The sequence below is a fragment of the Hordeum vulgare genome, chromosome 3H, assembly GCF_904849725.1.
Source record: "Hordeum vulgare subsp. vulgare chromosome 3H, MorexV3_pseudomolecules_assembly, whole genome shotgun sequence".
Lineage (NCBI taxonomy): Eukaryota > Viridiplantae > Streptophyta > Magnoliopsida > Poales > Poaceae > Hordeum > Hordeum vulgare.
The window spans coordinates 518,424,740-518,449,231 of NC_058520.1; the positions used below are offsets into that span (position 1 = coordinate 518,424,740).

The window sequence follows — 24,492 nt, forward strand, 5'->3', positions numbered from 1 at the left end:
CCTTGTCCATATCTGCTCAAGGAGCTGAAGCCGGTGCTCGAGTGGTAGATACATTGTCCGTTGGCAGGGGGCATGGCGACTAGGTGAAACTGATGGACGACAAGCGAAAAGTGGCGGACGATGAGCGAAAAGTAGTGGAAGGGAGGGGGGAAATGTGGATGGATATAGTTTCGGTGCGAGTTGTCGGCTTAAATAACCGGTCTAGGGCACTACGCGGCCCGTCGGAATGGCGCCACGTATCAATGAAGGAGACGCCCGTCAGATTGTTGGTTTCTCGGGCGATTCCATTTGAAACCCGGTGTATGTACGACGTGGTTGATGTGTGTCCGGTCGCGCCCGGGCCTTCCAATATCCGCCGGATATTTGAGTTGGATATGATGGGTGCCGGTTACCCGACGTTTGAGGCCAGTTTGAGACGCCCATGTGGGTCAATTTTTTCTGACCAGTCACTGGCGGATCCATCTGTCCGGACGTTTAAGACGCCCGACTAAAGATGCTTTTAAGGGGTAGTATATATCCATGAGGGTATTCTCGTAGTCCATGAAGACATTTTCACTTTGCTTCGCAACTTTATAAAAAAGAACATGAGTGTGTCAAGTTGGGTATTTGGTTGTTGCTAGCTTTAAAAAGAATAGTTACATTTTTTCAATCTCAATTCATAGTCCATCTTTTAGGGAAATTCCGCAAAGAAACCAAAAATATGATGTATATCAAGGTAGCAATGTGTTTGAGACGGGCTTGAGGCGTCCCGCTGTAGTTATTCTTAATGGTCAGTATATATGCATGAAAGTATTCTCGTACTCCATCAATAAATTTTCACTTTGCTTCCCAACTTTATAAAAAAGAACATGGAGTCCGTCAAGTTGGCTATTTGGTTGCTGCTAGTTTTAAAAAGCATAGTTATATTTAGAGAAATGGTCACGATTAACGTCCACACGTGTGGCGGGAGCAACATCCGTCCACACGTCTAAAACTTACATACTACGCCACGTCACCGCATGTATGCATATGAGGATCTTTTTTTATTTCTAGTTTTTAAAATGTTATATCTCTTAAATGAAAAATCCGATTGAAGATCCGTTTTTAGCATTAAATCCATCAGGGCAAGATATTCAAAACTAGATTTCATATTAATATGTTTCGACGACTTTTTTGGGTTAAAAGTTGCCATGTCTATTGCACATGAATTGCGATGGTGTTTATAGTGAAGTTGCCATGATATGTTTCAGGTATTTTTTCTTCTACCTTTAACAGTAAATTTCGATGGATTAGTAAAGAATTGCCATGATCCATGTGTTAAATTTTCTGTGGTTAATTACTTAAAATTCCCTTGGTCAATTCATAAAAATTGACATAAAAATTAGTTGAAAAATATAACGGTAGCTTTAAATCTAAAAGAAAAAATATATAGAACATGTCATGGCAACTTTAGTGTAAACACTATGACAATTACATTGTTACATCATGGCAATTGTTGCCCTAAAAAAATCACCGAAACATATCAACATGGGATCTAATTTTGAAGATCTCGTCGAGACGGATTTAATGGTGAAAACGGATTTTTAATTGAATTTTTAATTAGAAGATAAAATATTTTTAAGCCAAAACCAAAAAAGATTCCACTTGATGTCATCTGTTTTGAGGTGGCAAAAAAATGATAATGAAGGCGTGTGGGCAAATTGCAAACGTCCGCACGTATGGGCGTTAGCTTTTGGATTAGGAAAAAGATAACACCCACACGTGTGAGAGTTTGCACTTCGTCCACACGCCTTTATTACCATCCATTTTGCCACGTCAAAATAGATGACATCAGCGTAATCTTTTTGATTTTCAGCTTAAAAATATTTTATCTCTTAATTAAAAAATCAAATTAAAAAATCCGTTTTCATCATTAAATCCGTATCGGTGAGATTTTCAAAACTAGATCTCATGTTGATATGTTTCGATGATTTTTTTTCCAAAAATTGCCATGATGTTTACACTATAGTTGCCATTGTGTTTACACTAAAGTTGCCATGACACGTTTTTTCTATTTTTTTCTTCTAGATTTAAACTATTTTTTACGGTAATTTTTATTAATTGACCATGGCAACTTTTAGTAATTAACCACGACAAATTTAATGCATGGATCATGGCAATTTTTAGTAATTTTCTTAATTCCTGTTTTATAATATATCAGAATTTACTTTTAATGGTAGAAGAAAAAATAGCTGAAATATATCATGACAACTTTAGTGTAAACATCATGACAATTCATGTCCAATAGGCATGGCAACTTTTAACCCTCCAAAAAAGTCGTCGAAACATATTGATATGAGATCTAGTTTCGACGATCTCGTCGCGGTGGATTTAATGGTGAAAATGGATCTTTGATTAGAATTTTTTATTTAAAAGATAAAACATTTCGAAAACTGAAAAATCAAAAAGATTCTTACATACATGCATGCAGTGAGGTGACGCTATCTATATATTATAGACGTGTGGACGGATGTTGCTTCCACTACACGTGTGGGCGTTATCGTAACCCTATTTTTTTCCAATCTCAAATCTGCAAAGGAAAACCAAAAATATGACAGAATATCAAGGTAGCAGTGCCCATCTTAAAGCACTTCCCTCATGTACTCATTCATCAAGTGCAAGCAATCGTCCAAGAAACTGAGCTCATTTTCATGCATTTGAATTGGCATCGTGATGAATCATAAGTTTAATGTCACGGGAAAGTACCAAGTACTTAAAATGCCATGCATATATACAGTGATGATCAACATGAAAAAAAGGAACAAGTGGATCGAAGGTTAAGACGTGAATCGAATAGTGTTTCGAAGGTATATATATACAGGGCCGGTCCTGAAGTTTCGGAGGCCCCGGGGCAAAGTCAAATAAATGGGCCCAAGGCGACATAGGAGGAAAAAAAAGATTCCATATATTTATTTATTTATTTGCAAAGCTACAATAAACAGTGGTAATTTTCCTTGTTAACTAATACTCCCTCTGTCACAAAATAACTGTCTCAAGCTTAGTACAATTTTATACTAGAGCTAGTACAAAGTTGAGACACTTATTTTGGAATGGAGGGAGTATATAATAACAAGGTCATACTTCACCATATACCATAGAAGTTACATAGCATAAACAAAAATAGACGACGCTAACAAACCTGCAAGCCTTCGTTGATCATGAGAAACGGCTCCTCCGTACATTCTTTGACGCAAAATCATTAATGATAGTGTCAAGATCGATGTTATCCAACAATCCTTCTCAATACAACATATTGCTAATCCATTCAATCTTTCTTGCGACATAGTTGACCTCAAATAATTTTTCAATAACTTCAATTTTGAAAAACTTCGTTCGGCTGATGCAACTGTCACAGGCACAGTTAAGAGAATTCGATAAGCAATTGATACGTTTGGATAACAGTCTGCAGCTCTAACAAACTCATATATTTGATCAGCCGGCATGAGTGTATTTGGCAATGTCATCTGCAACACTTTCAGTTCAGAAACAAAATCATCTAAGTCAACATCTCCCGAATTTTCATGAGAAAAGGTCTTTGTAAAATTAGTGCAACATCTTCTCAAATCAGTCTCATCCAAGGATTTCAACTTTTTAGAGTTGAATAAGAAGCCAAATATACTCCCAAATGACTTAAGCTCATCAAATCTGGTGGTCAGGGAATTAATTGCAACATCTATCATCACAAGAAAGTATTTTACTCTAAATGATTCCTCCGCAACTGCTTGTGCTTCTCCCATTTGATTATTTTCTTCCATGTCATTAGTTGCATGGTTGTAAGTAATTGAAAATCTGGGTTCCAATCATCAAAGAAACAAGAAGCACAGGTCTGCAGGACCAAGTCGGCAGCAATAGATGATCAAACTCGGCTGTAAAAAGCAACAGAATTGGTTATAGTCTTTAAAGGTTAATCTGTACAGGGCCTTGCAGATTATGTAAAATATCCCTGCAATTATGTAAGTTTCTCTATGTAGATTTATCCCTGCAATTACGTACTCAGGCCTGTACGTACTTACGTATTCAGTAGTCAACATCTGGTTGGTGACTTGGTGCCCATGTTAATGGCCAGCAGGCAGCAGCAACAGCATCTGCACGACTAGCCCGCAGATTATTCCGAACCACAGCCCCTGAAGTTCATACCATTACATAGGTTTTGAGAGGTTTCTTCAGATAAGATAAATTTATCTAGCAATTTACCTCGTTGGCTTTCTCTCATGAAGGAATTCCTTGCATCCCTGCATCGGCCGCTGTTGCAGGAATCACCCCTTGTCCCGATCGGCCTATTTGTGGAGGGCTGGAGGCGAACAGGCGAGAAAAGGAACCGGCATCGGCATGCAGGAATCAGGTATTCAGGTCGATCGCCTTGTGCGGAATCGTTCTGGACGAGTTAGGCCCTGTATCTGTCTAGAGGTTGCAGCACTAGTTCGGGGCCCCTAGTTTAGCTGGGCCACGGGCCGTCGCCGCTGCTGCCCTGGCCCAGGGCCGGCCCTGTATATATAGGACCCCAATAAATCCCAAACATTCGGATTTTAAACACGTCATCCCAAACGTTTTTTCATGACAACTTTAGTTTACGCGAGGTGACAACTTCAATTGTTAAAACTTGTCTTAGTTGGTTTTTTTCGTCAGAAAACTGCTATGTTTGTCAATCTCGCATGGCCTAAAGTTGTCATGAAAATGTTAGGATTGTCATGCTTAAGATCACGTTCAGATATCATTTCCATATATAATATATATAACCACACTGCAGTACGTCACATATCATAACTCACAAGTTCAATCATCAAACCGAGAAACCGGGCCGATACATGCAATATGGTATACTAACTTACTTGGAGAAGCTCGAATAAACAGAATCGGTCCTACCCTATAACCTTCCTAACTAATGGACGATTGATGCATATGCTCGGTATCCAGGCGCCGTCTACGACGACGAAGCCGTGAAGTCGACGTGGTAGACCTGGCTCATGTCCGGCTGGAACATCCCGAAGTTCTGCTCCACGCCCTCGGGCTTCTGGTTCTCGTTGAACATGGCGAAGATATACGTCTCCACGGCCTTCCCGGGCCGCCGCGGCGTGCCGCGCCCCACGTGCCGCACCAGGTTGTTGATGTACGCCGCCGCGTTCTCCACGCTGGCGCCGTACCCGCCGCCGCCCGACGGCCACCCGGTCTCCGACACCACCAGCTCCAGGCTCTCCCCGCCCCCGGCCTTCTCCACGGCCGCGTACACCGCGTCAAGGATGGCGTCGAACATGTTGGCGTACTCCACCCCGTTGTCCGTCACCGCCACCGCCGCCGACGACGACAGCAGCGCGTAGTCGAGCCGCACCGACGACGGGTCCGCCGAGTAGGCGAAGTACGGGTAAACGTTCACGAGCAGTGGCGTGCCGCTGGACGCCAGGTGTGACACGATCGGCCCGACCGTCGGCAGCGCCGCCTCCGAGAACGTGCCCTGCGACGGCGGGTACGAGGTCCCCAGCACCGACGTCGCCATGGCCGTCGTGACCGGCACGCTGAGCCCCGCGGCCTGGAGCGCGGCCTCGAGGTTCTTCATGGCGGGGAGCACGAGAGCGGCCGACTCCCCCGGGATGACCTCGTTGCCGGCGTTGATGTAGCGGAAGCTCACGGCGCCGGCGAAGGGCTGGACGTACGAGTGCACCCATGAGGCGGCGTACGAGGCGTCGGAGGCGAGCGGGGCGAGGTCGCTGTTGAGCGTGCCGAGGACGACGCCGAGGCCTGAGTTGCGGAGGGCTTCGAGGACGTATGTGTCCGGGTGGAAGATGCGTACGTCGGTGATGTTGTTGGCTTTGTACAACGCGACCACCTTGTCCGGCGACGGGAGGTCGCTGCCCATCATGCCATAATTGACTCCAATTCCTTCTACTCCTGCAAGTGAATACATGAACGCGGTAAGGACGAAATTTTAGCGCGCACGAACTAAGTAAATGTACACGATGTGTCCATCTCATAACTGCATGTGATTGATCGTCTCTTTCTTTCCTTTTTCCACTTTAGATCTTTTGATTCCTTATAATGAGTTACCTTTTGTTCCGAAAGGAGCGCGCACAGGCAGTACATAGTTCTCAAGTAGAGTACTGTCCTTAATTAAGACGTGCATTGTGTACTTTAGGGCTCCTCTTCCATAAACCCCACAGACATGTTACCAAATATAGTTGATGAAACAAAACATCGAAAAATTGACATTTTGGGATCGAAAAGAAACAATGATGTCGGAAGATTGACAATGAATCAAAGAGACCAATACGGATTTATGCTAGACATCCTAACCAATGCATAATGAACAAATCAATTATCAACCACCTCCAACAGCAAGCAATAAATAAGCCAAGCAAGTGTGTAGTCGATTTTTTCTAAGCAAAAGCATGCTGTTTTGGTGCTCCCTCGAAACTGGTTTACATCTTTTCCAATACACACACAACCCTTTTGCTTCTACAAGGAGACGCAAAATCGAAAAGGATGTGAGGCTATAGCCAAGAGAACTGCACAAGAAACAATAAACATCCCGTGATAGTGTGGTAGCAGCTACTACCTGAGTGCACCAGCATCAAACAACGATCAATCCGCAGCAAGCAATCAAGCGACGATCTATCGATGATCAGTATATAATATACAAAAAAAGCGGCAATTTACTCGACCCACCCGAGAGCGACGAACACCAGGACAGCAGGCTGCAGGCAGCAACCCACAACGCGATCATCTCTCTCTTCCCTTCGCTTCGTTCGCTCCTGGCTTCCCGTCGTGCGGTGCGATGCGGTGTGGAGGTGCGGTGCTCCCGCGTATATATAGCCGGCGAGGCTTGGTGTTTTGGAAGGCGCGCAACCACCGGAGGACTCGCGGGGTCGTGCGGTACGTGCACGCGCGCGAGAGCGCCGTACGTGCGCGTCCGCGTCACACGGACACCCGACGGGCACGACGATCGACACCCCCGGCACGCGGTTTTACGTGGGTCGCGGCGTGCGGGTAACGGACATGGACGAGCGAACCGACGCCAAGTGACCGATCCCATCCGCCGTCGGTCGATGTCGCCATGCACGTTACGTCCGCCAGTAGGAGGCGCGGCCGTACCACGCGTGCCTTTTCCCTTGGGTTTACCTTCCATGCATCGTAATGTAACGTGTCTTGGAATCCTTCGGGTTAGCTTACTCTGCCGTGATCATCATTAATGGCTGCTAGCTAGGGTACCGGGAAAGGAAAATGAAGGTACTTCCTTTCCCGTTGTTCAACCTGCTAAATCCATTGCTCGTAGTTGCTGATTTGTCGTAGATATAATGCCATACAGACAGAAATGAGTACTTGGATAAGAAGGAAGTATATATAACAAGTGATGCATCCCATATTCATCAATCGATGACTACGTTTTTCTAACACGTTACAAACGCAAGCCCTCCTATAAACAAGCCCTCGTATAAACACGCATACACTCACCCTTGTGAACGAACACGTACCTTACCGTTATGAACACATTCAAAAGACTGAATCGACATATCATCTTAAGGTTTACAAAGTCGATCACTACTTACCATCCCTAAGCAGACAAGGTATCCATCAGCGGACGCGTACGGAAGACTTCGCGGACAATGATACGGAAGCTGACCATTCAACCATACCCACTAGTAAAAAATGGTTCATTTGTCTCGGTTTCAGAGGCCCATTAGCCTCGGTTCTGGAACCAGGACTAAAGGGTCGGGACTAAAACCCAAAATCTTTAGTCCCGGTTCGCTTACCAACCGGGACAGAAGGGCCTTCACGTGGCCTCTGCGGGGAGCCCAGGCAGGAGGGCTTTTATTCACGGTTGGTAACACCAACCAGGACCAAACGACATCCACGCGTCAACATCTGGCAGGAGATGGGGTTTTTGTTTTTTTTAAGGGGGGGGGGGGGGGGGTTGTGGGGTTTTGGAGGGTTAATTTAGGGGTTTCATATTGCGTTAGCTAGCTAATAGAGAGAAGTGTTCTATCTTTTCCCGTGCTTGGTCGGCGTTAGCTACTATACATATAGAGAAAACTCGAGGCTAGCTAATAAGAAAATGAAGAAAATCATTAATTACACAAGATCGTCATGCTGAACATATATAAAGAGAAGTGACATCTCTTTCTCTCTATATCTATCCGACGCTACTACATATATACAATATAACATCTTTTACAATCCCTAACATCATCTACCTAAGATCCAGTCACAAATCCACATGGTATTCTCCGTCTTTAGGTATGACGTGGTCAAGAAAGAATCCCGCCAATTCCTCTTGAATTGCTCGTATGCGATCATGTGGTAGGAGTTTATCCCGCATCTGCCAGATCTAATTTAAAGAAGGGGGTCAATACATGCATATATATGAATGAAACTCAACACAATTGATGGTAATATATAAAATAAAATTATGAATATTATTTACGTACTTGAAATTGTTTCTCGAAGAAGCCCCGCTCAGAGGTCGAGAGGCGAATGAACTCGCATACGTAGTATGCACATAAAACAGTCCCTTCTTTCTGACGCATGCACTTTAAGAGAATAGAGTTCAATCAAATTGATAAGCGAGCATGGTGATGATATATTGATGAAAATCTAAATCAATTAGAGATGCGCGGAACTAGCTAGTACTACTTACGTTGGGGTGCGTAAATCGCAACTCTTTGTTTAGACCGGGAGCTTTTTTGGTGAACTTCTTCCAAACCCTGCCAGACAAAGAAAATGATTACTTGATATCCGGAAATTAACGAAAGTTGCATGCCGATGTGGTTCTCGTATTGACTAAACTTACTTCTTGAGCATTGCAGTCATGTCCGCATAATCCTCGGGATTTTTACGTCTCGAGTCTAATACAGTTACTAATGCCGCGTCAAGCTTAATGGATAGCAAAATAAAGTGGAAACTGCGCACGCATATATAACTCATCAATTACATTACTTAACCTCGAGTAAGCGAAACCGAGTATACACAAAAGACATGAACACTCACTTGAAGTTGTAAGGAAGGAGTATTTCCTTTTTGTTTTGATGTAGAAGTAACGACTTTAGCAAGTTCTCCTCGGTCTCTTTGGTTGAGTGTCGTACCGTTCATTCATTTACGATATCTGGGCTAATGAACCCAACGTCGAAGATTCCTTCTTTTTTGAATTCGACGATCTTCAATCTGCATAATATAGTGAGGATAATTATATATACATGCAATGAACGAGCTGAGCTAGAGACTTAACTATAGAAGTAATACTTACAGACAGTAGGAAGTCATGAGTTGTTTGTTGAGAGCCAGTTGATTGTATAACTGAAATAACTCCACAAATTCAATATGCATCACGGGAGATCTAATGAATTCGTGCTCTGGTTTCACTGCCACATACAAAGTGCCTCTCCCAAACTCCCTGCAGGTTTTCATTTACCCGACAATTTGTGCATCATCGTTGTTAGAGGAGGATAATCAGGCAGGACGAGAGGCTTCTCGTGCAGGTATTTATATTGTTCCTTTGTTACCTCTGCCATTTGAAAAATTACATCATCCCTCAAGTAATCATCAGGATTGGTACCGGGCACCCGTACATTTCAATTCGGATTTAAACAAACCGGATAATTTTCATCGAAGCTGAACGAAAATCTTTACATTTCTGACATATTTCTACTAAACTATAATGAACTAGGCTATTTTAACCTATTCTAAAATATCGCCGGCCGCGACCACGGCCATTTTTCCTTGACATTCATGTCTTCTTAAATGTCCGGTTGCAAGCTCACACGTCGCCCATGAGCCCCAACAAGTGAAGCTTCATCGAGAGTGAAAGAATAGTGGCCTTTACCAGCTCCGGGCAAGTAACTAGCTCTGAGGCCCGACAAGTTGTTGGCGGTTGCCTTCCTTAGACCCAACCGATGGCCTCCCATGTTCTACGTTTCCTCGCTATCAACGCCAGCGGACGTGGATGTGTCGGCCTCGTCGTCGTGACAGCGAAGCGCGGATGGCGGTGTCTGCGCGACCGACAATGAGCTGCTAACGTCCTTGTTACTATTTGTTGGAAATATAGCCTAGAGGCAATAATATAGTTATTATTATATTTCCTATTTCAAGATAATCGTTTATTATCCATGCTATAATTGTATTGAATGGAAACATAAATGCATGTGTGGATATATAGACAAACTATGTCCCTAGTGAGCCTCTAGTTGACTAGCATGTTGATCAAGGATGGTTAAGGTTTCCTAACCATAGACAAGTGTTGTCACTTGATCACGGGATCACATCATTGGGAGAATGATGTGATGGATGAGACCCAAACTATAAACGTTGCATGTGATCGTGTTATTTTGTTGCTGTTGTTTTCTGCATGTCAAATATTCATTCCTATGACCATGAGATCATGTAACTCACTGACACCAGAGGAGTGCCTTGTGTGTATCAAACGCCACAACGTTACTGGGTGACTATAAAGGTGCTCTACAGGTATCTCTGGAGGTGTTCCTTGAGTTTGCATGGATCAAGACTAGAATTTGTCACTCCGTGTGACGGGGAGGTATCTCGGGGCCCACTCGGTAGTATAACATCACATATAAGCCTTGCAAGCAGTGTGACTAAAGAGTTAGTCACGGGATCTTGTATTACGGAACGAGTAAAGAGACTTGCCGGTAACGAGGTTGAAATAGGTATAGAGATACCGACAATCAAATCTCGGGCAAGTAACATACCGAAGGACAAAGGGAATGGTATACGGGATTATATGAATCCTTGGCATAGAGGTTCAACCGATAATATCTTCGTAGAACATGTAAGACCCAATATGGACATCCAGGTCCCGCTATAGGATTTTGACTGGAGAGTGTCTCAGGTCATGTCTACATAGTTCTCGAACCCGTAGCGTCTACACACTTAAGGTTCGGTGACGTTTCAGTATAGTTGAGTTATAGGTGCTGGTGACCGAAGTTTTGTTCAGGGTCCTGGATGAAATCCCGGACGTCACGAGGGTTTCCGGAATGGTCCGGAAACAAAGATTGATATATAGGAAGTTGGTATTTGCATTCCGGAATAATTTCGGGCATTGCCGGCAGTGTACCGGGAGTGACGAATGGGTACCGAGGGCCAACCAGGTCGGCCCACCACGCCCCAAGGGGTCCACACGGGCTTATTGGATGCGCAATAGGGCATAATTGGATGAAAAGTCATCCAAGGAAAGCCCATGAGGAAAAAAGTGGAAAATCCAAAAGAGGTGGGCAATTTAGGAAGGAGTCCTAATCCAAGTGGGATCGGAGGAGAACTCCTCCCTCCTCCACTTGGACGAAGCCAAGGAGGCTCCCTTGAGCCTCAAGGCTAGCCCCTCCCCTAGGGTTTTTGAGACACAACTTTTCCACGTGCAACCCTAAATCTCTAATTTGTAGTTCTTCCTCTAGATCGGATTTCTGCGATGCTTAGGCAAATCCCTGCAGGAATAGATCAACACTACCACCGGCGTGCCGTCACGCTGTCGGAGAACTCATCTACTTCCCCGTCTCTCTTGCTGGATCAAGAAGGCAGAGATCGTCATCGAGCTCTACGTGCTGAACGCGGAGGTGTCGTCCGTTCGGTACTAGATTGGGACAGATCGTGGGACGGCGGGGATTTGGATCGTGAAGATGATCCACTACATCAACCGTGTTTCTTAACGCTTCCCGCTTAGCGATCTTCAAGGGTATGTAGGTCCAATCTCCCTCTCGTAGATGATCATCACCATGATAGGTCTTTGTGTGCGTAGGAATTTTTTTGTTTCCCATGCAAGGTCCCCAACAGTGGCATCATGAGCTAGGTTCATGCGTAGATGATATCTCGAGTAGAACACAAAAGAGTTTGTGGGCATTGATGTTCAATTTGCTTGCCTCCTTAGTCTTTTCTCGATTTGGCGGTATTGTTGGATTGAAGCGGCCCAGACCAACCTTACTCGTACGCTTACGAGAGACCGGTTTCATCGACCAACATGCAACTTGTTGCATAAATATGACTGGCGGGTGTCTATTTCTTCAACTTTAGTTGAATCGGATTTGACCGAGGCGGTCCTTGGAGAAGGTTAAATAGCAATTTGCATATCACCGTTGTGGCTTTGCGTAAGTAAGATGCGATCATACTAGATACCCATAGCATCCACGTAAAACATGCAACAACAAATTAGAGGACGTCTAACTTGTTTTTGCAGGGTATGCATGTGATGTGATATGGCCAAAGACATGATGTGATATATTAGATGTATGAGAGGATCATGTTGTCATAGTTAAATATCGACTTGCATGTCGATGCTACGGCAACCGACATGAGCCATAGGGTTGTCTTTAAATTAACGTTTGTGCTTGCAGATGCGTTTACTATATTGCTAGGTAGTAGATTTAGTAGTAATAGCATAGATAGCACGACAACCTCTATGGCGGAACGATGATGGAGATCATGGTGTGGCGCCGGTGACGATGAAGATCATGCCGGTGCTTTGGTGATGGAGATCAAGAAGCACAAGATCATGGCCATATCATGTCACTTATGATTTGAATGTGATGTTAATCCTTTTATGCACCTTATCTTGCTTAGAACGATGGTAGCATTATAAGGTGATCCCTCACTAAAATTTCAAGATAAAAATTGTGTTCTCCCCGACTGTGCACCGTTGCGACAGTTCGTCGTTTCGAGACACCTCGTGATGATCGGGTGTGATAGACTCAACGTTCACATACAACGGGTGCAAAACAGTTGCACATGCGGAACACTTGGGTTAAACTTGACAAGCCTAGCATGTACAGACATGGCTTCGAAACACAAGAGACCGAAAGGTCGAGCATGAATCATATGGTAGATATGATCAACATGGAGATGTTCACCACCGAAACTATACTCAACTCACGTGATGATCGGACTTGAGTTAGTGAATTTGGATCATGCCACACTCAAATAACTAGAGGGATGTCTATTTTAGTGGGATTTTATTAGTAATATGATTAGCTAAACTCAAACTGTCTTGAACATAGTCTAAGTAATCTTTGCAAAATTTTATGTTGTAGATCAATGGCTCGCGCAGTAGCAACCTTGAATTTCAATACGTTCCTAGAGAAAGCTAAGTTGAAAGATGATGGTAGAAACTTTGTAGACTCGGCTCAAAATCTGAGGCTTATCCTTCAAGCTGTGCAAAAGAATTATGTTCTTGATGCAGCGCTAGGAGATGAACCACCTGCTACGGCTGACCAAGATGTTCTGAACACTTGGCAAGCTCGTAAGGATGACTACTCACTAGTTCAATGTGCAGTTTTGTATGGCTTAGAACCGGGACTTCATCGACATTTTGAACGTCATGGAGCATATGATATGTTCCAGGAGTTGAAGTTTATCTTTGAGAAGAATGCCCGGATCGTGAGGTATGAGACGTCCGATAAATTCTATGCTTGCAAAATGGAGGAGAATTCGTCTGTCAGTGAACATGTGCTCAAAATGTCTAGGTACTCAAACCGTCTAGCTGAGCTGGGGATCGCTCTCCCGCAAGAAGCTATCACTGACAGAATTCTTCAATCACTGCTACCTAGCTACAAGAGCTTCGTCTTGAACTATAACATGCAAGGGATGAATAAGTCACCCGGCAAGTTATTTGCGATGCTGAAAGTCGATGAGTTAGAAATCCAGAAAGAGCATCAAGTGTTGATGGTCAATAAGACCACTAGTTTCAAGAAGAACGACAAAGGCAAGAAGGGTAAGTCCAAGAAGAGTGGCAAAAATGTTGCCCCTCCGACAAAGAAACCCAAGGCTGGACCCAAGCAAGAAACTGGGTGTTATTATTGCAAGGGGACTGGTCATTGGAAGCGCAACTGCCCCAAGTATTTGGCCGATAAGAAGGCGACCAACGCCAAACAAGGTTTATGTGATATACATGTTATTGATGTGTACCTAACGAGCTCTCATAGTAGTGCCTGGGTATTTGATACCGGTTCTGTTGCTCATATCTACAACTCGAAACAGGAACTGTGGAATAAACGAATGCTGGCGAAGGATGAAGTGACGATGCGCGTAGGAAATGGTTCCATGGTTGATGCGATCGCCGTCGGCACGATCTCACTTCAGTTACCATCGGGATTAGTTATGAACTTAAATAATTGTTATTTAGTGCTTGCGTTGAGCATGAACATTATATCTGGATCTTGTTTTTTGCGAGACGGTTACTCATTTAAGTCAGAGAATAATGGTTGTTCTATTTACATGAGTAATATCTTTTATGGTCATGCACCCAATGTGAGGGGTTTGTTCATATGGAATCTCGATTGTGATGACACTCATATCAACATTGAGACCAAAAGATGTAGAGTTAACAATGATAGCGCCACTTTCTTGTGGCACTGCCACTTAGGTCATATTGGTGTTAAGCGCATGAAGAAACTCCATGCCGATGGGCTTTTGGAATCACTTGATTTGAATCACTTGACACATGCGAACCATGCCTCATGGGCAAGATGACTAAGACTCCGTTCTCTAGAACAATGGAGCGTGCAAGTGACTTGTTGGAAATCATACATACTGATGTGTGCGGACCAATGAGTGTGGAGGTGAGTGGCGGATATCGTTATTTTCTCACCTTCACCGACTATTTGAGTAGGTATGGCTATATCTACTTGATGAAGCACAAGTCTGAAACATTTGAAAAGTTTAAACAATTTCAGAGTGAAGTTGAAAATCATCATAGCAAGAAGATCAAGTTCCTACGATCTGATTGAGGGGGTGAATATCTAAGTTACGAGTTTGGTGCTCACTTAAGAGAATGTGGAATTGTTTCACAGCTGACACCGCCTGGAACACCACAGCGTAATGGTGTGCCCGAACATCGTAATCGTGCTTTATTAGATATGGTGCGGTCTATGATGTCTCTTACCAATTTGCCATTATCGTTTTGGGGCTATGCATTAGAGACAGCGCCATTCACTTTAAATAGGGACCATCAAAATCCGTTGAGACGACACCATATGAGCTATGGTATGGCAATAAGCCGAAGTTGTCGTTTCTTAAAGTTTGGGGATGCGATGCTTATGTCAAAAAGCTTCAGCCAGAAAAGTTGGAACCAAAAGAGGAAAAGTGCGTCTTCATAGGTTACCCAAAAGCGATAGTTGGGTACACCTTCTATCTCAGATCCGAGGGCAAAGTGTTTGTCGCTAAGAACGGAGATTTTCTTGAGAAAGAGTTTCTCTCGATAGAATTGAGTAGGAGCAAGATAGAACTTGATGAGGTTGTGGAACCTCTGCTTCAACAAGACGGTGGCGCAGGGCAGAAGGAAATTTCTATCGAGGCAACACCAGTTGAGAAGGAAGCTAATAATGATGATCTTGAGGCTTCGGATCAAGTTACTGTCAGACCTCACACGTCGACAAGAGCGCGTACTGCTCCTGAGTGGTATGGGAATCCTGTCTTGTCTATCATGTTGTTAGACAACAATGAGCCTTTGAATTATGGAGAAGCAATGGTGGGCCCAGATTCCAACAGATGGTTAGAGGCCATGAATTCCGAGATAGGATCTATGTATGAAAACAAAGAGTGGACTTTGGAAGTATTACCTGAAGGTCGCAAGGCTATTTAGATTAAATGGATCTTTAAGAAGAAGACAGACGCAGACGGTAATGTGACCATTTATAAAGCTCGAATTGTGTCAAAGGGTTTTTCACAAGTTCAAGGAGTTGACAACGATGAGACATTATCACCCATAGCAATGGTTAAGTCCGTCCGAATCATGTTAGCAATAGCTGCATTTTTGGATTATGAAATCTGGCAAATGGATTTCAAAACGGCATTCCTTAATGGGTTTCTTAAGGAAGAGTTCTATATGATGCAACCCAAAGTTTTTGTCGACCCAGAGAATGCTGACAAAGTATGCAAGCTCCGGCGATCCATTTATGGACTGGTGCAAGCATCTCGGAGTTGGAATAAGCACTTTGAGGAGGTGATCAAGGCGCTTGGGTTTATACAAGTTGTAGGAGAAACTTGTATTTACAAGAAAATGAGTGGGAGATCTGTAGCGTTTCTAATATTATATGTGGATGACATATTTCTGATTGGAAACAATGTTGAGTTTTTGGAGAGCGTAAAGGATTACTTGAACAAAAGTTTTTCAATGAAAGAGCTAGGAGAAGTTATTTACATATTAGGCATTAAGATCTATAGAGATAGATCGAGGCGCCTAATAGGAATTTCACAAAGCACATACCTTGATGAAGTTTTGAAAAGGTTCAAAATGGAACAATCCAAGAAGGGGTTCTTGCCTGTGTTACAAGGTATAAAGTTGAGTAAGACTTAGTGTCCCGTAACTTCAGAAGATAGAAAAAAGATGAGTGTCGTCCCCTATGCTTCAGCCACAGGGTCTATCATGTATGCAATGCTGTGCACAAGACCGGACGCCAGCCTCGCCATAAGCATGGCAGGCAGGTTTCAAAGTGATCCAGGAGTGGAACACTGGCGGCGGTCAATAATATTCTGAAGTACCTAAAAAGGACTAAGGAAATGTTCCTCGTTTACGGAGGTGACGAAGAGCTCGTTGTAAAGGGTTACGTCGATGCAAGCTTTGACACTGATCCAGATGACTCTAAGTCACAAACCGGATATGTATTTATTCTCAATGGGAGTGCGGTAAGCTGGTGTAGTTCCAAGCAAAGCGTCATAGCAGATTCTACATGCGAAGCGGAGTACATGGCTGCCTCGGAGGCGGCTAAGGAGGGTGTCTGGATGAAGCAGTTCATGACAGATCTTGGAGTTGTGCCAAGCGCACTAAATCCAATAACTTTGTTCTGTGACAACACTGGTGCCATTGCTCTGGCCAAGGAACTAAGGTTTCACACGAGGACCAGATACATCAAACGACGCTTCAACCTCATCCGCGACTATGTAGAAGGAGAGGACGTAAATATTTGCAAAGTGCAGGCGGATCCGAATGTTGCATATCCGCTAAAAAAACCTCTTCCACGAGCGAAGCATGATCAACACCAGAACTGTATGGGTGTTAGATTCATTACAATGTAAATCACATAGTAATGTGAGACAAGATTATTGACTCTAGTGCAAGTGGGAGACTCTTGGAAATATGCCCTAGAGGCAATAATAAAATAGTTATTATTATATTTCCTGTTTTAAGAAAATCGTTTATTATCCATGCTAAAATTGTATTGAATGGAAACATAAATGCATTTGTGGATATATAGACAAAACTATGTCCCTAGTGAGCCTCTAGTTGACTAGCCTGTTGATCAAGGATGGTTAAGGATTCCTAACAATAGACAAGTGTTGTCACTTGATGACGGGATCACATCATTGGGAGAATGATGTGATGGACGAGACCCAAACTATAAACGTAGCATGTGATCGTATCATTTTGTTGCTATTGTTTTCTGCATTTCAAGTATTCATTCCTATGACCATGAGATCATGTAACTCACTAACACCGGAGGAATGCCTTGTGTGTATCAAACGTCACAACGTTATTGGGTGACTATAAAGGTGCTCTACAGGTATCTCCGAAGGTGTCCGTAAAGTTAGCATGGATCAAGACTGGGATTTGTCACTCCGCGTGACAAAGAGGTATCTCGGGGCCCACTCGGTAATACAACATCACATATAAGCCTCGCAAGCAATGTGACTAAAGAGTTAGTCACGAGATCTTGTATTACAATACGAGTAAAGAGACTTGTCGGTAACGAGGTTGAAATAGATATAGAGATACCGACGATCAAATCTCGGGCAAGTAACATACCGAAGGACAAAGGGAATTGTATACGGGATTATATGAATCCTTGGCATAAAGGTTCAACCGATAAGATCTTTGTAGAATATGTAGGATCCAATGTGTACATCCAGGTCCCGCTATTGGATTTTGACCGGACAGTGTCTCAGGTCATGTCTGCATAGTTCTCGAACCCGCAGAGTCTGCACACTTAAGGTTCGGTGACATTTCGGTATCGTTGAGTTATAGGTGTTGGTGACCGAAGTTTTATTCGGAGTCCCGGATGAGATCCCGGACGTCACGAGGGTTTCCGGAATGGTCCGGAAATGAAGATTGATATATTGGAACTTGGTATTTAGATTCTAGAAGAATTTCGGGCATTGCCGGCAGTGTACCGGAAGTGACGAATGGGTACCGGGGGCCCACCAGGTGGGCCCACCACGCCCCAAGGGGTCCACATGGGTTTATTGGATGCGCAATAAGGTATAATGAGCTGACAAGTGGGATTGGAGGAAAGAAGTGGAAAATCCAAAAGAGGTGGGCAATTTAGGAAGGAGTCCTAATCCAAGTGAGATTGGAGGAGGACTCCTCCCTCCTCCACTTCGACCGAAGCCAAGGAGGCTGCCTTGAGCCTCAAGGCTAGCCTCTCCCCACCTCCTATACATACTAGAGGTTTTAGGGTTTTTTAGACACAACTATTCCACGTGCAACCCTAAACCTCTATTTTGTAGTTCTTCCTCTAGATTGGATTTCTGCGGTACTTAGGTGAAGCCCTGCAGGAATATATGAACACCACCACCGGCGCACCGTCACACTGCCGGAGAACTCATCTACTTCCCCGTCTCTCTTGGTGGATCAAAAAGGCAGAGATCGTCATCGAGCTGTACGTGTGCTGAACGCGGAGGTGCCAACCGTTCGGTACTAGATCGGGACGGATCGTGGGACGGCGGCGATTTGGATCGCGAAGACATTCCACTACATCAACCGCGTTTCTTAACACTTCCTGCTTAGCGATCTACAAGGGTATGTAGATCTGATCTCCCTCTCGTAGATGATCATCACCATGATAGGTCTTCGTGTGTGTAGGAAATTTTTTGTTTCCCATGCAACGTTCCCCAACACTATTGTTCTCGAATTTCTCCGCCAACACAATGTCCGTGAATTATTCCCCCTGCACGACACACAACCGCCATCGCGCGGGGCATTTCTCATGAGCAGTGTGGTAGAATAGGAGCACTGCCTTTTTCTCATCTAGAAACCACAGACCATCCACCACTGAAAGCACAATTGCTCCCTAGGGTGGTTTTGACAATGGATCACAACATATGCATCATTGACTAATATTTTTTTCCAAGTATATTTCAAAAAAGTTCAAAATATGCTATGGCTTAAGGTTTATGTGGAGATGCACCTGGATTCAAGAAAGGAATAATATTGGCTCAAGCTTCAATATAGAAAACTCTTCATTTTATATTTGTGAGAAATCACTTTTGACTCCATAGGAAAGCCAATACTATTAAAAGGGGATGAGGTAACAAAATGAACTGATTGCTCAAATGCTCAAAGTTAGCTACCAAAACACTCAGTCATTTTCCCACATATCCACTCTGTCAAGATCCACATTCACAAATTCGGTGTCACTAACATTTCCATACCGTACGCACTGAGTTTGACCTCCGACAGAAACCCTAGACATTCCCACAAAATCGATGCAACCAATACCAAGTCGGTGCTACCGAGTTCAGTGTGACCAACATTTTGTTGCCAAGACAGACAAAATCATAGTTTCCGAGTTTGAGTATCGGCGCCACCGAATTTGGTCATCTAACCGCTAGTCACCATTTCGGTGCCACCGAGTTTCATATATCGGTCTCAGCAAGATTCAAAAGTTCACACCTTTGAGATAATCGGTATCACCGAGTTTTCAACTTCGGTGTCACCGATTTTGCCCTTTTGTATGTAACGGTTGGACTTTGGCTCCTGCCGATATATACGCCTTCACCCACTTCTAATTCTTGGGAGAAGCACTCAGAACACACACTTCACTGCCACATCCATTTTCTGAGAGAGAACCACCTACTCATGTGTTGAGACCAAGACATTCCAATCGTATCATTTGAATCTTGATCACTATCCTCCCCAAACTGCTTCCCACCAAATCAACCTATCCTACCCATGCATATTCTGTGAGATAGTGATTTTTGTTGAGGAGACTATCTTTAGAAGCACAAGAGCAACGAGTTCATTGATCTACCACATCTATTACCTTTTGGAGGGTGGTGCCTCCTAGATTGGTTAGGTGTCGCTTGGGAGCCTCCTACTTCATGTTGTGGAGTTGAATCAAGATGTTTGTAAGGGCAAGGAGATCGCCTACTTCGTGAAGATCTACCGTGAGTAAGGCTAGTGCTCCATCGACGGAAGCCATGGTGGAATAGACAAGGCTGCTTCTTTGTGGACCCTCCGTGGACTCTCACAACCGTTACTCACCATGGGTTGAAGTCTGCACTAACATGGACGTACAATAGCGCCACCTATCGCAACCATGCCAAAAATCGTCGTGTCAACCTTAAGCGTTTGATCTCCCTACCTTACTCCTTTACTTTACACTTGCATGTTTTACTTTCCGCTGTTGTACTATTAGAATTGCATGTGTAGGGTGTACTTGACCTGTTATAACTGTCATAGCTATCTCTCAAGTAAAATTGGGAAAAGAAAAAATTAATCTTGTCAAGTAGTCCAATCACCCCCTCTAGACATACTTTCGATCCTACAAGTGGTCTGAGAGCTTTTGTCTCCATTTCATTGGTTTAACAACCTAGGAGAGTATGGTATCTAGTGTGGGAAATTATCATCCTAGAGGTCGATATTTCAATGGCACTAATTGTGCTAGTTGGAAGCATAAAATGAAAATGCATATTCTTGGCTTTAATCCTCATCTTGGGTTGCTATTCGTGTTGGTGTTGCAACTTAATTCTCAAGCCTCCGACATCATCTTCAACTGCCTATGGCCCGAAGAATTCAACAAAATTAGTCGTCTTGAGAATGCAAAAGAAATTTGGGATACTTTGGTTGATATGCATGAAGGTACTAATTCTGTTAGAGAATCTAAGTTGGACGTTGTTCAAAGTTCGCTTGACAAGTTCAAGTTGAAGGATGGTGAAGGTGCCGCTGAAATATACTCTAGGGTAGCTCTTGTCACCAATGAGATTGCGGGCTTAGGAAGCGAAGAGATGACCGAGAAATTCATCATCAAGAAGATACTTAGAGATCTCGATGGCAAGTATGAAAATTGTTTACATTGATTCAAATGATGCCAAATTACAAAGATCTCAAGCCAACTGAAGTCATTGGTAGAATTGTTGCTCAAGAGATGTTACTCAAGGACAAAGATGAGCACTGTAATGTTTATTCTTAGGTTGTAGGTTATCAAGATCAACAATAGGTTCTATTTCAACATCCTTATCTGGTTCTTTATCATTGTTAGCTTGAGCATCTACATGAGCATCATCATATCATTTTCATTATCGCTAGGTGAATGCTCACTACGATATTGAGTTTTAACATCAAAGATAGATATATCATTAGCATTATCAAAAGGTTTTTCTACTTCATGTTCATCAGAAGTATGCAAGGTCCTATCATTTTTCTTTTCCTTTTTCATCCTAGAAGTACTAGGTGCATCAATATTAATTTGAAAGCATAATTGCTCCCTAGGGTGGATTTTATAATTGATCACAACATATGCATCATTGGACTAACATGTTTTCTAAGTATATTTCACAAAAGTTCGAAAGATGCTATTGTTAAAGGCTTATGTGGAGATGCCCCTTGATGCAAGAAAGGAATAAGATTTTCTCAAACTTCAAGCTAGAAGCTCTTCATTTTATATTTGTGATAAATCACTTTTGAGTCCATACGAAAGTAAATTCTATTAAAAGGGGGTGAGGTAGTAAAATGAACTGTTTGCTCAGAGTGCTCAAAGTTAGCCACCAAAATACTCGGTCTTCTTTCCCACATAACCATTCTGTCCAATTCCACATACCCAAATTCGGTGTCACCCACTTTCACATTTCGGACCACCGAGTTTGACCTCACACAGCAACCCTAGCCATTCCTACCAAATCGGTGCAACCGAATCCATATCGGTGCTACCGAGTTTGGGTGACCAACATTCTGTTGCCTTGGTACACAAAATCGGAATTTCCGAGTTTGAGTATCAGTGCCACCGAGTTTGGACATCTGACCGTTAGCCACCTTTTTGGTGCCACTGAGTTGTGTACATCGGTCCGATCGAGATTCAAAAGTTATTGCCTTTGTGTGAATCGGTACCACCGGTTTTATGAATTTGGTGTCACCAAGTTTGCCACTTAAGGTGTAATGGTTGGATTTTGTGTGCTGCCTATATATACCCCTTCACCCACCTCTCACCTGTGGGAGAAGCACTCATAACACACACTTCATTGCCATATTCATTTTCTGAGAGAGAACCACCTAATCATGTGTTGAGACCAAGATATTCCAATGCAACCATTTGAAACTTGATCTCTAGCCTCCCCAAACTGCTTTCCACCAAATCAACCTCTCCTACCCATGCATATTCTGTGAGAGAGTGATTTTGTGTTGAGGAGACTATCTTTAGAAGCACAAGAGCAAGGAGTTCATTGATCTACCACATTTATTACCTTTTGGAGGGTGGTGCCTCCTAGATTGGTTAGGTGTTTCTTGGGAGCCTCCTACTTCGTCTTGTGGAGTTGAACCAAGATGTCTGTAAGGGCAAGGAGATCACCTACTTCATGAAGATCTACCGTGAGTAACGCTAGTCCTTCGTGGGCAGAAGCCGTGGTGGAATAGACAAGGACGCTTCTTCGTGGACCCCTTGTGGGTGGAGCCCTCTGTGGACTCTCGCAGTCGTTACCCTCTATGGGTTGAAGTCTCCACTAACATGGACATACGATAGCGCCACCTATCGGAACCATGCCAAAATCATCGTGTCAACCTCATGCGTTTGATCTCCCTACCTTACTCCTTTACTTTACACTTGCATGTTTTACTTTCCGCTGCTATACTCTTAAAACTGCATGTGTAGGATGTACTTGACTGGCTATAACTGCCAAAGCTACCTCTCAACTCAAGATGGGAAAAGGCAAAAAAATTATCTTGTCAAGTAGTCTAATCGCCCCCCCCCCCGTCTAGACATACTTTCGATCCTACAAGTGGTATCAGAGCTTTGGTCTCCATTGCATTGGTTTCACAACCTACGAGAGTATGGCGTCTAGTGAGGTAAATTATCACCGTAGAGGTCTGCTACTGCAACAAAAGACCTTCCAACGGCGCCAGAAATAGGAGTGTTGCTTGATACTCCTCAGCAACGGCACCAGGAATCCTTCTGCTATGGCTACACCTTAAGGGACTTTCTAGGCAAATATGCAAAGGATTTCCCCCGTGGCCTTGGAGCCTTGCGTTGGTGTTCCCTCAAAGCGGAAAGGGTGATGTAGCACAGCGGTGGAAAGTATTTCCCTCAGTTTGAGAACCAAGGTATCGATCCAGTGAAGGAGTATCACAAGTGCCTGCACAAACACAAAAAGCTTGATCCCAACGCTATGAAGGGGTTGTCAATCCCTTATAGATTGTTCGCCAAGTGAGAACTGAAAGCAGCAAAGTAACAAAGCAAAGTAAAAAACGAAAGTGGAAACGAAAGATGTGAATAGACCCCGGGGCCGTAGTGTTTACTAGTGGCTTCTCTCATGAAAGCAAGTAGATGGTGGGTGAACAAATTATTGTCGAGCAATTGATAGAACCGCGCAAAGTCGTGACGATATCTATGGCAATGATTATATCTATAGGCATCACGTCCAAAACAAGTAGACCGATACTTTCTGCATCTACTACTATTACTCCACACGTCGACCGCTATCCAGCATGCATCTAGTGTTTTAAGTCGAAAAGAACAGAGTAACGCCTTAAGCAAGATGACATGATGTAGATGGACAATCTCATATCTATGATAGAGCCCACCTTGTTACCCTTAATAGCAACTACACGATGTGTGCCTTGCTGCCCCTACTGTCACTGGAAAAGGTCACCCCATGGTAAGAACCCAAAACCAAGCACTTCTCCCATTGCAAGAATCATAGATCTACTTGGCCAAACAAAACCCAAGACTCGGAGAGACTTACAAGGATATCAAATCATGCATATAAGAAATCAGCAAAGACTCAAATATATATCATAGATAATCTGATCACAAATCCACAATTCATCGGATCTCGACAAACACACCGCCAAAGAAGATTACATCGGATAGATCTCCATGAAGATCATGGAGAACTTTGTATTGAAGATCCAAGAGAGAGAAGAAGCCATCTAGCTACTAACTACGGACCTGTAGGTCTGAAGTGAACTACTCACGAGTCATTGGAGGGGTGATGATGATGATGAAGAAGCCCTCCAACTCCAAAGTCCCCTCTGGCAGGGTGTCGTGAAGGGTCTCGAGATGAGATCTCGCGGAAACGGAAGCTTGCGGCGGCGGAAAAGTATTTTCGTGGCTCCCTTGATTTTTTTCTGATTTTTAGGGAATATATAGGCGCAAGATCTAGGTCAGGGGGGCGCGAGGGAGGCCACAAGCCTGCCCACCGCCGCCCCCCTGGTGGCGCAGTGGGGGCTTGTGGGCTCCCTGTAGCCCTCCTAGCTTTGCCCACAGCCCCCCTGATCTTCCTTCGTTCGGGAAAAAATCATTTCGGGGATTTCATTCCGTTTGGACTCCGTTCCAAAATCAGATCTGA

The 24,492-nt window shown here is 43.7% G+C and overlaps 1 protein-coding gene across 1 annotated transcript; it reads right to left on the minus strand.

Annotated features, from left to right (window-relative positions):
- Positions 1 to 4,776: 4,776 nt before the first annotated feature.
- LOC123440382 (putative glucan endo-1,3-beta-glucosidase GVI) lies at positions 4,777 to 6,913 on the minus strand. Its single transcript, XM_045116953.1, has 2 exons — positions 6,676 to 6,913; positions 4,777 to 5,901 (listed from the first exon to the last, which is right to left on the minus strand). The coding sequence occupies exons 1-2, from the start codon at positions 6,731 to 6,733 to the stop codon at positions 4,940 to 4,942; spliced, it is 1,020 nt and encodes a 339-aa protein (XP_044972888.1). The 5' UTR covers positions 6,734 to 6,913; the 3' UTR covers positions 4,777 to 4,939.
- Positions 6,914 to 24,492: the final 17,579 nt, after the last annotated feature.